We start from the raw sequence: 12,867 nt of genomic DNA, 5'->3' as shown, positions 1-12,867 counted from the left end.
AAAATTACCCTCCTGAAACAATGCTGTGGGACAAAACTTTGTCAATGGCAGGGCCTCTGATTTTGCCCAGTTAACTTTATACACTAAAAATTTGAACAATGAGTTAATTATATTAAGCACTGAAGGAATAGATACCCGAGGATCAGATACAAACAGCAAAATATCGTCCGCGTATAACATCAATTTATGAATAGATCCCTCAATGTCAATTCCGCAAAAGTTCTCATCCTGTCGGATCGCTGCTGCTCGTGGTTCTAATGCTAAGCAAAACAATCCTGGGCTGAGTGGTGAGCCTTGGCGGGTTCCCCTGCTTAGTCTAAAGTAAGGAGAAATGTATCCATTTGTTTGAACTGCGGCCTCTGGTTGATAGTATAATAATTGTATCCACCTGATAAATATCCTGTCAAATCCCAAAATTTCCAGTAATTTAAACATATACCCTCACTCGCCCCGATCAAAAGCTTTTTCAGCATCAAGCGAAATAGCAGCCATTGGAGAGTCCAAGTCTGAAACTGCCCACATAACATCAATAAACCTTCTTATATTGTCTGTTGAGTTTTGTTTATTAATGAACCCCACCTGGTCTCTATGTATTAGAGAGGTTGATAACTTTGTCCAATCGATTGGCTAAAATCTTTGACAATATCTTGGCATTCAGAGATATCAGAGAAATAGGCCGATAATTTTTGCACTCATTTGGGTTTCTTTTCACAATGAGTGTAATCAGAGCTGGAGATAGCGTTTGAGGTAGTTCAAATGATTCCATGTACATATCATACATCTCGGTCACATAACATTTAAAAAATTCTGCCGTATACCCATCAGGGCCTGGAGCTTTATCATTTGGTAAGCCTTTAATAACCCTCACTATTTCCTCCTGAGTTATTGGTGAATCAAGATCTTTCTTTTGTTCTTCGGATAATTTTGGTAGGTCTAATTTTTCAAAAAAATCCTTTCATATTCTCATCATCATTACTACAGTCCGACATATACAGCTTCCAATAGAAATCTTTAAACGCATTATTAATATCAATAGATTTACTGAGGAGGTCTACTCCTGGGTCTCGGATTGCAGGAATCAGTGAAGATAGATCCCTCTCTCTTAAGCTGTGAGCCAATAATTTCAAATTGGAACTTTTTAATCACACTCGGGCTTCGCCGATGTGTAGAGGGGGAAAAAATAGCACTTTCTGGAAACGCATGGGACTCGTCTCCTCGTGCACGATGGAAATGCTGCTACTGCGCATGCTGTGGTAAATAGTTCTTCTGCACATGTGCGAGTAAATGGTCAATAACAACAATGGCAGCCTCCAGAGTAGCATGACTCCTGGTCAATTTTCTTCTCATTGTATAACGGAGTCCCCGGGAATAGCAATCCAACTAGGTCATCTGTCAATACGAATGTCAATGTACTCTCCGCTGTTAATGTTTGTCAGATATTGGTCAATTCTCCCGTGTGTGTGGTTTCGTTATAAAAACAACCAATAGCCCCCACTAGTGGCCCAATATGTTAACTGTATTGTTTTCAGTGTTTCTGCCGTTTCCGTGTAAACGGACATCATTTTGAGAATGCTGCCGCGTGAACATGAACATTTTCTGAAATGAGAACGCAAAAATAATGTGTTTTCACTTCAACACAGAAGCACTATTTCTCACAAATCCCCACAGTTGTAATTGCAAGTAGGGAAGCACCGATCTACGTTTTTTCACTTCCGATCCGATCCTGAGCTGTGAATTTGGATATCTGCCGATACCAATATTATTCGATACCAGAGCTGTTTGGCCGCCTCCCTGTACAACTGCTTTGCTAACATTGCACGTTGCTGTGTTGCTTTGCGGTGTTTTGAGCGTATTGCACAAACAGCGGACATGAAAAGTTTGATAGCACAGTGCTGCCAAGTTAGCCTGCTAGCTGGCTGCAAACTGTGGAATGGATTTCCTAACTTAGTACTCCGTGCAGGGCTCGACATTAAGGCTTGTCTGAACATCCGGGACTCGTAAAATATTGCTTAGGGATGGGGCCGATTCCGATCTGGGATTGGGTTCCAATACCAACGTAATTCACGGATGAGAAATTTCCGATTCAACCTCTGGAGTTTTCTGATCCATGAAGCCTCTACTGCTTCACTGTTGTTGAAATGACTCCACAAGCGTATCCTTGCCACTGCTCTGTTCACTGGTTGCAAACTATGGACTGGATTTCCTGAAGGGGGGGGGTCTCAATGAGCCGTGAAGTAATGAGTCAGGACGTCCATTCCACAGTTTGCAGCCAGCGAGCAGGCTAGGGAAGTAGCAGTGTGGCTAGCCAACTTCTCATGACAACATGTTGCTGTTTGGATGGATTTTACACTCAAAACACCACAAAGCAACACAGCAATGTGGATGTTTGCAAAGCCGTAGTACAGCGAGGTGGCGCTCTGCAGCCAGACGTCACCATTTTAAAACTCCAGCTCGCTGAGGAGAACGGCGCTGACCGCAGCATCAAAACAATGAAAAGCAGCTCCTCTGCTGTAGCAGTCAATTCACACCTCCGTGAAGTTGCGTCCTACTCCACGCTAAACTCCCTGAAAATAGTCCCAATGGTTGGAGCTGCGTTAGAGCTGGAAACATTCTGTTTGTACTGCGTTGCTAAGTAATTTCCCCAGGGATTAGTAAAGTTATTCTGAGGTTTTAAAGATAGAACTAGTTTATTCTGAGATGATGACATCACGCAGCCCCCCCACATTGTCCAAATGGAACAAAAATAGTTTGTACTGCTTCCTTTTCTGACCTTATACTAATCCCAAGTTGCCTTTTGAGAGAATACATGCATACATTTCTACATTTCACACTTGCCTGTAGAGAGGAGTTTACTACAGCCTCATATAAAAACAACAATAATGATAAAAATAAAGCAAACGGAGCTGTGGTATCAAAATCGTATCAGCAGATATCCAAATTTGGGTATCGGGATCAGATTGGAAGTGAAAAAACGTGAATTGGTGCATCCGTACTGCAATGTAGATGAGCAAGTCCCTGAAGCTGTCCCTCGATCAGACACCTGAAATAAGAACATGTGAATGTTCATCAATTGTGCTTCAATACTTGTTTTCAAAATATTTTAGTGACAACAAACTGGATCCACATTTTGTCCGTTTTTGTTCTACATCACTGTACTCTGTCATGCATCAGTTTTGTGTCTTTTTATTGGTGTACTCTAGTTACTGAATGTCATTTAATGTATGATACTAGAATTTATTTTTTGTCTAAAACTAGTCATTAATTCTCAGTATGCACAAGAATTTAATTCTTCCCTTTAAATCATTAATGCAGTACTTGTACAGTATATAATACAGACAGTTGTTGTCAACTATTCTAAGGTAATTGAAATGACTCTGTTAATGTGTAAATAACTTAAATATCTAAATTAACTCCGATAGGCTGAATGTCTAAATGTTTCAGTACTATTTCAGAATCTGCATGGATACTCTCATGGAAAGAATTGTAAATTGTAAAAATAATTTGTGAAATCCTATTATGTTTGTCAAGTTAGTTTTCATTGGAGTCAAATATACCTCAAGTTTATTCAAAAAAACTATTACAGAAACATTTTACAATGTATTTATTGGTAGAATGCATACATTACCCAAGATTATAAATTTCCATTAAACTTTGGGCAAGAAACAATTTGTCCGTGCAAGTAAAAGGTTATTCAAAATTCTTAATGTCAAGCCCTGCCACGTCTCATTGAGACCCGCCTCACTTCATGAAATCCAGTCCACATTTTGCAGCCAGCGAGCAGAGCAGCTGGCAGGGAAACACTTGTGAAGTCATTTCAGCAGTCAGTAAAGCACAGACGTGGCTCATAGATCGGAAATCTCCGCAGGTTGGATCGAAATTTCCGATCTGTGAATTTCATTGGTAATGGAACCCGATACCGAATCGGACCCATCCCTATTTGCAAGGCCGCTTTGTGAGAAGGGAGCTTGGCAAAAACAGACTTAAAGCAGTGAGTGTGACTAATAGAAGCAAGACATGAGAAGGGCAGAAGGGTCGAAGCGTACCTGCTGGGGGCCCTCCCCATTGACCATGGCTGGAGGTGGTGGTGAGGCCAGGATTGGGAGTTCAGGGCTGAGAAGCTGGCCAGACTCCAGAGGTGGCGTGTGGTCTGCCATGTCTCCTTCATTCACACCACTGAAGAGGTACTGCTGCAACAAAGAGACCATGCTCAGTGGACACGAAGAGAGTACACCAGACATCTTCATCTCCAGTCAGTACAGTCAATTCATCAATGCTGATTTGTACATTTAAACACATGACCATGGGCACAAATCAAGGCCAATCTCAGGCCAGCTGAACCATTACCGTCTGACCACAGAGGTCTGTACTAACGACAAGTGAATTCTGGATTACTTGAAGATGCCTCATTTATTCAAATCAAATCTGCTGCGTGATACACCACAATAACATTCTAAGCTTCCTCTTGCTGCTGAAATGTAATATAACTAATTAAAACAAGGCTTTTTTTTTACTCTCGTTGCTTAATTCAAGCCAATCAAGATATATATTAAATGCCTAGCATGAGGGAAACAATCACTGAAAATATGACTTTTCCCTCTCCCCCCTCGACAGGGGCAGTGGTGCTGTGAGAATCACATAATTGGACATCTCCAGCACCTTCAACACCATTCAGCCCTCGCTTCTGGGACACAAACTAACGGAGATGGGGGCTCGATAATTTTTCATGACCTGTGAGCGGCCCTCATTCTGGTGTTGGTGAACGGCACCCTCACAGTTTAATGTTGTTTAGAGAGTTGCCAGATTTCTGAACCTTCCAGTGGATAAACCCAGGTAAGGCACACCGTAAACGGGCCTTAACATATAGGGGGAAAACAGCCAATCTGGCAACAGCAGCCATCAGAGTGGCACCGCTGCATACGTCATCAAAAGGTGAAGCATCACGACAAAAACAAGTAGAAGACAGCAGCACCACCTCAGACTCTGCCTCCACCATTAATACTTCATCTTCGTATGGTTACCGTACTTTCCGGACGACAAGCCGCTACTTTTCTTTTTTACATGCTTTGAACCCTGCGGCGGACAACTCGGCTTTTTAAGGGTTAACAAGCTTCATGCTGCTGATAGTGAGTGATGCGTTCAGGTGCATCACGTAACTTCAAAGCTTGCAGGAACATATTGAAAAAAAAAAAACGAATTATGAACTAGTTTATTTTTGGAACTATGAATTTCTAACTATGAACTGAACGAGTTCATATTAAAATTTGTGAACCGAACTTTGAACTGGTTCATGTAGAAACTAAACTTTCTCAACACTGCCTGTCAATCACTCTTGTGTGGGGAGTGGGGCACCTGGCACACCTGAGAGCAGCATGAGAGCCCGTGAGGTGAGGAGTGGAGTGAATGGAGGGAGAGAGAGAGAGGTTGTTTTGATTATTTATTTTGGATACTTACAATGTCTTTTTCAAAATACAATTCCAATTTTAAATATTCTTCAATAAAAGTTTATCTTTAAAAGGGTATACTTGCATTATTATACCATTATTAATATATTAGTGGAAAAATGGTATCAGAACGGCAATATTATCGTTTATCGCAAATAATTTTGTGGGACAATTTATCGTCGAGCAAAATTTGTTATCGTGACAGGCCTAATAATGGACTATCTGAGAGGCAGATCCCAGTATGTTTGACCGGGGGACTGCAGGTCCGACACTGCGGTCAGAAGCACCGGAGCACCACAGGGGACTGTGCTTTCTCCCGTCCTGTTCACCCTTACACATCCAACTTCAAATACAACTCGGGAGTCCTGCCACGTGCAGAAGTTCACCGCCCCCACACTGCGGTTGTGGGGTGTATAAGTGGTGGACAGGAGGGCGAGTACAGGAAAGTGATCCAGGACTTTGTCACATGGAGTAACTCCAACCACCTGCGCCTCAACACCACCAAGACCAAAGAAATGCTGGTGGACTTCAGGAGATTGAATTCGCGACCTATACCTGTCACCATCAAGGGGGGACATTGTGGACATTGCTAAGACTTACAAATACCTGGGAGTACGGTTGGATGACAGACTGGACTGCAAACACAGATTCCCTGAGCAGGAAAGCACAGAGCTGTAAGTACTTCCTCAGAAGGCTGGCGTCCTTGAACATCTGTAAAAAGCTTCTGCAGATGTTTTACCACTCTGTAGTGGTGAGCTCCCTCTTCTATGCTGCTGTGTGCTGGGGTGCAGCATCAAGAAAAAGGACACCACACATCTGGACAAAATAGTGAGGAAGGCAGGCTCTGTGGTGGGCACAGAACTGGACAGTCCAACATCTGTGTCTGAACGAGGGGCGCTGGACAGGCTCCTGTCAATCATGGACAACCCACTGCATCCACTGTACAGCACCATCTCCAGGCAAAGGGGCAGCTTCAGTGACAGGTTGCTGTCGCTTTCTTGTTCCACTGACAGACTGAGGAAAGCTTTACTCCCTCTTGCCATGAGGCTGTTTAACTCCTCCAAGGGAGTTATAAGTTAAAAAACTCTGGACAAGGGTACTAGAGGGGACCCTAGTACCCATTGGTACCAGACCCTATTGTATATAAAGCTTTGTTTTCTTTATTCCTGTGCAAACCAGTTCTGTTAATGCTGCTGAAACTGTGAATTTCCCCACAGGGATGAATAAAGTATATATCTATCTATCTCTATCTATCTTTTGACGTAATGGGTGGAAATGAGATGCGGCCATAAAGTAATTTCGATTGTTTTATGATCATCAAATGAGAATTGTAACCTCCATACAAACATCCTAAAAAGAAATACAAACCCATGTTGTTTTAGAGCATACCAAGAAGTGGTCAACAGTGTTTTGTTTTTGTTATTAAAATCTTAATTTTCTTTATGAGAAAACACAGTCTCCCTTTCTTACTGACCCGTATGCACCTGAGTGAGACAATGCAAGAAAAAAAAAGTAACGGTCAATCGATCCAGGAGAATAAAACTAAACATGCCACAAAGGGAGAGGAAAGAGCACATTGCAATATGATGGTGCAGGATAACTGTCAGCTGACACGCATCAGAAAAATGCTGGGGATGGGTGAAGGTGTGGATATTATCTCTGACTAGAGCTGAGTGAAGTTCAAAGTGTCTTCTTACATAAACGCAAACTTCCAAAACCTGAGAACTTAGAAATCACGTGCGTCAATCAGCATATGAACACAAATTCATGTTCAGTCCAGCAGTGAAGAAATGGATGTCGCTTCCATACATGTTAGGTTTCCCTCAATGTTTCCCCTTACTAAGATAAATTGTCTCTCATCACTTCTCAGACATTTCTTCAAAAGTGCAGTTTGCTTGATAGAAGGATTGCAACTGCACAATTATCAGAAGAGGAAAAAAACATTTGTAAAACCCTTTTTTTTTTTAATTTCTCATGTTCTTTACAGTCTAGATGGGTTTCCAGTAGTTGTGCTTGTTGATTCCTCCTTTTTTTTTTTTTTTCAGAATCACATTGCATTTAATTTGGTTCAACAGATCATTTACATTGTAAGAAATTACTTTTACCTCACCACTAGCCAAACTCCCACTGTCTGTGTTTTTTGAACAGAAAGAACCAAATCAATACACTGAAATACAAACTAATAATACATAAACATTAGAGCTGCACAGAGCCACAGCTGTAGAAAAAAAAACCTTTGAACTTGAACAAAGAAAAAGATTTAAAAAAAGAAAGAAAAGACATGTCTACTACCCAACCAGCAAGAATATTTACTAAATAATTATTTGTTTTACAAGACTGCAGTGAAATATAATGTCAAAACACTGCACACTTATTACATTAAAAACATAGTCTTTCAAAAACCACAGAGCAGACTGAGAGAAATGCAACATGTGTCCTTGAACCTAATTACACTCAAGCGCATGCGTCCCTAAACCTTGTAGTGATCTGGCTTATCTGTTTGCTTTAGCTCCTCCTTTCCTTAAGCTTAAACAGCAAAGTCAGTTTACAGTGGTCAATGAACTCGATTTGAGGGAACTATTGCTTTAGTAGGGGGCCCTACATGAAATTAGTATGCCTTGGAGGTCTTAATCAAATGTCATGCAGGTCCTTTGTCCCTCAATGAGATGATGAATAATCTACTGAGATATACTGTTTTTTCGTAAACCCACATTAAAGTTTGAAAATACTTGGTTTCATTATATAATAAAGAGATAACAAAAGGCCCCCAGCTAGCTCAGTTGAGACTTGCAATCTCAAGGTAGTGGGTTTGTGTCCCACGCCGGCCGCCACCTTCCTGTGGTGCAATGTGATCTGGGTGACAGCGCTCAGACTGCCACCCCCGTGACCCGAAATGGATAAGCAGGAGAAGATGGATGGATAACAAATGGACATACTAATGGCAAGCATCTTGCTGTAAAACATCAATTGTTCAGGGATATTATGAGGTTCAAAGAAGTATTTGAATTCTAGGCACCATGTCTTATATTTTCAAGGTCTTTCCGAGAGAGAGTTTTCACATATATCAGTCTAGTGGGGGAAAAAAATAAAAACCTCCAGCTGACTCCAATGTTGAAGTCCGAGACATGAGTGCGCAGCTTCTCCTTTTCCAGCACAATAAACAACAATATCTCAACCAAAATGTCTGCAAACATCTGTTGCTGTCCTTACCATGGAGCATATTTGTTTGTGGCTGAAGGAGCAACAGACTGGGACGTGGCAGCTGTTTTTCAGTTGCAGTTTTGATAACAAAGGATACTCTTTGCACTGCTGAATGAAACGTTTTTTTCCCCCTCACACACAAACCCCCGATTCAGATCGAATCATCATGACGTGGATCATCAGAGAACATTTTGGTGGAAACATGTTCACTATTTAAGCTTTTGTTTGGGGGGGGGGGACTCTGCACTCTGGGAAATGTATTACTCTTAATGGCAGGCATCTGCAAAAAGTCTATAAAAGCTGGCCAGCCATTAAAGGGCATGCAGAGATGATTTGAGGCTAAAACCAACACCAACAGATCACCCAGGTACAGAATGAACTCGTTTAAAGTTACCACGTCACACAATAATTGAGGTTTGTAGAAGAAAATGTGAGCCAGTTTGACAGCGTTAGCTGCACAAGTGTTTACTCTGGCTACAGGTGTTTTGTGTGTGCGTGTGCGTGTGTACGTGTGTGTGTACGTGTACAACATTATGTCACTGCTGCTCGTTATCTAAGTGCAAAATAACCCCGCAATGTAGATATCGAAACTCAGTAACCCGTCAGATTATTTACAGACAAACTGGAAGTGTTGCAACAGATCGGGGTGATCATGAAGGCGCAGCTCGCATTACTCACAGTCAGGTTGACACGGCAGCAACAGCAGCGGCGGTCTGGATGCACACTAATGTCTCCTTCACAGCTCTTCCTCGCCAACAAAATAGTCAACCCCGACGACTTCCCGCAACGCCTGACACCGACAACTCGCTCGCTACCGCGATGAACTCCAGACAAGGTAAAAACGTCACATTACTAGCGTTAGCTCCTGTCGATGCTACCTGGCTAACAGTTAGCAAGATGATGTGCTTTTTTTTTTTTTTACCTTTTCTCCTCGTATAGTGACCGACGACGGCGTCTTGAGAACACACCCAGGACGGGCCGAAGTGAGAAAGGCGAGCGGCCGTGACGACGACAAGTCTCGATAATGTCAGCCTAACTAGGTTTTATCGAGATAACTTTCCATCCAACCCCGTTCCTCGCAGAAAAGGCAGGAATTTCGCCATCGCTCACAGGACTGACTGCGCATGCGTATTAGAGCAACTCTAGACTGATCCCAAATTCCACGATAGCGGCGAGCGGCGTGCACAAATCTGGAAAAATACCCCGTTTGACCAGTTCTACTGTCGCTACAACTCCCCGCATCATCTTTATAAAATTCTATGAATTTGACGTCTTTCAGGAAGACCTTTTGGTTCGCGTTTCGTCTACCGCGACGCGTCAAGTAGCGCCTTTTTCCTCTATACAAACACTTCTAATCTGCCGATGTAATCACACAATAATATACCGTGATCAGATTTCTTTTAAAAAAATCACAAAGCATCCGTTTCACCTAGCACCATGTGCCTGTAAACTGAAGTGTTCGTGGAGTTCATTAATTTTTATTGCAGTGAGAATAAATGTATTAAAGGGATCAGGAAGTAAATTTAATGGATTAAAAGGTGTAGAAAATAATTTGATGGAACAGAGCAAATCAGTTCAGTTTTATTCATGTGGCATCAATTGCAACACATTTTGGCATTTTACATTGAAACATACAAAGTGGAACCTGACATTTCCAAATGAGTCAACATTGATGGCGTTTTTAAGAGAAAAGAAGCGGGGAAAGTCCCTTTTGACATTGAAGAACTGAAGTTATTTCCCTGCCCCATCTGGTTGCCTTTCTGGGAGGCTTTAGGCATTTCCCACTGATTACATTACAGTGAAGCCAAACAGTGTAGTTGTGCCCACTTCCAATCAAAATGCAATAAAAAAAAATTCAAAATGAAGCAGTTTCTCAGGACAGCTTTGTATAATCTCGGATATGAACAGACATTTTCATAAATTTTCATATAGTTTACTGTTTTTCCATGGCTACTATAACTTTTGTATATTACAACTACTTATATACATACAGTACAGATGCATAATTGTTTTATCAGATCCACAAATGTTGCATGGAAAGCTTATTGAGCTTTCGTCAAATAAAAATTCTCCTAATGATCCAGGCACATGGAATCAGATGTGCATTTGAAATCAGTTATGTATTTGAAATAAACCACATTTAATTTTCTGAGTCACCAAAACATCAGAATTGGTTCAACTAAGCAACAAAATACATTTTAGGAGCACGTTTGAAAACAACAGCTCTCCAAATGTCACTCACAATGGAGAAACATTTTCAAAAATTCTACAGAAAGATAAAATACAAATCAGCACGCAAACAACTAATAATGACTACAAATGTCAGAAAAGATATACATATAGTGTGGCTACAAGCTGAATGTGCACAGGTGACTGTTCTCAATATGTTTCACCACTGGAATTAGATTGAATATAAAACATAAAGATAGTTTGTTGCCCATGAAAACAGAAATGTAATTTAAACTGAGATGATTTGGTGTGGTTGTTAAATAAAGCCCTATTTCCACTGCACAAAAAGTGCAGTGATGGAATCGGGATTGTCTGGTACAGTTCGGCTTTGCACCGCAAAAATTGTGGATGGTTCAAAGGTTTACGCTTTTCCATCACCCTTCCATTGGGGTACTTAAGACAATTGAATGGGTCTGATTTTGAGGAACCATCTGCTGATTGGTCAGTGATTTACTACTTGATCTCAATATGTCGGCTGTATGAATCATCTATTGTTAACATTAACAGTTGTTTTTGCAGCACAACTTTCATGTTGGTCCCAAAAGAACAGAAGTGAGGCAGGGACAGAGACTGGGACTCAGGAGCAGTCGCTACGGTGGTAACCGAACTGGGATCGGAGCTCAGAAGCAGCCGCAGATGTCGGTTGGCCTGCTCGGAGCAGCTCCGGTGCAATACCGAGTCCGCTCGTTGTCTCACGTTGAGTCGCTGGCCGGTGTTGCAACGTCACATATCTGCGGAGCTCACAACCCCGCCTACATTTTAACCATACTCTCTGCAGTGGAAACGCTCTGGGTATGCTTTGCCATACCACTCCGAACTGCTCCGTTCGGTCCTTGCACTTTTTGTGCCGTAGAAACGGGGCTTAAGTGTCCATAGGATCTTGAAAACTTTCAACACTAACAGGTGCAACGGCTCAGACAAGCTTTTCCTTGGCTCCACCTGCTGGATCGCATGAGTAACGACAAAACAATTGATCTATAAAATGGGCAGAAATACAGTATTCAGACGACCTTTTAGCTCATGTCGCTCTGCAGTTGGTTCTGTATTTTCTGCCAAAGATTATCATTCATTCATTTTCTTCCGCTAATCCGTTTCCGGGTCGCGGGGGTGACAGTCTGAGCACAGTCACCCAGATCACAATGCACCATTTAAGAACCTTCCTGCAGGTGGTGAGCCCACGGGAAGGTGGCGCCCGGCGTGGGACACAAACCCGCTACCCTGAGATTGTGAGTCTCATGCTCTACCAACTGAGCTAGCCGGAGGACTGCCAAAGATTAGTCCAAAGAAATTAAAGAAGAGAAGGACTGAGGAACCTACAAGTGAGTGCCAATTTAACACAAAAAAAGAGGACATTTACAGAATTTAACTTCAGACTTAATTCTACTCATTTTGGTCTTGAAATTAACAATGGATTGTGTCAAAATATTTAATACGTTGTTTTTTTTACCCTGTTCAGGGTAACATGTTACATGGTTACACTTATAGACTTATAATCACTCCAAAACTAGTTAAAAAATTACACTCTTGAGTATATTAATATGTCTTTTCATTTATTGTTATTTTCTTACACATTCATCATATATTTTACTAAATTGCAGAGGTCTCACCTATCTAATGAAAATGAAATCAAGCATACTAGGACATGCTAACAGCATTTATCATAACATCTCACATAGCAGTGTCATATAATTAACAAAGGAATTACAATCTCAGTGCAGTGCCATGCTCAACAGAGAACTAAGTCATTTACTTCAGATGACTTCTTCAAGTTTCTGTGGTGTTGGAGTTTGTCTACACCAGGAGTGTCAAACTAAAATACACAGTGGGCCAAAATGTAAAACTTGGACAAAGTCGTGGGCCAACATTGATATTTATTGCATAATCTTCTTCCAGATAACAATAAACGTTTTCATAAAGGTCCAAACTAGTTTTGCTTTACTTTACATTGAATTTGGAACAAGCAAAGTTCAATGCTATACATAGAGTATACAACTTA

General features: G+C 41.4%; 1 protein-coding gene across 2 annotated transcripts in view; it reads right to left on the bottom strand.

Moving 5' to 3' along the window:
- The window catches only part of fndc3a (fibronectin type III domain containing 3A), a 94,915-nt gene extending 85,212 nt beyond the window's left edge, over positions 1-9,703 (bottom strand). Inside the window, exons 1-2 of one of the 2 annotated variants that reach the window (XM_080459893.1) lie at positions 9,565-9,703; positions 4,044-4,187 (exon numbers count right to left, since the gene is read on the bottom strand). In XM_080459893.1, coding sequence (XP_080316019.1) covers positions 4,044-4,154 — 111 coding nt within the window. In that variant the 5' untranslated portion in view covers positions 4,155-4,187; positions 9,565-9,703. The remainder of the gene's footprint in view (positions 1-4,043; positions 4,188-9,564) is intronic. The other variant, XM_080459894.1, reaches the window with a different exon arrangement.
- Between the last annotated feature and the right edge of the window lie 3,164 nt (positions 9,704-12,867).

Source organism: Lipophrys pholis (genome assembly GCF_963383615.2).
Source record: "Lipophrys pholis genome assembly, chromosome: 3".
Lineage (NCBI taxonomy): Eukaryota > Metazoa > Chordata > Actinopteri > Blenniiformes > Blenniidae > Lipophrys > Lipophrys pholis.
Note: the sequence above shows the minus strand (reverse complement) of the source record. Positions and strands in the feature narration are given on the sequence as shown.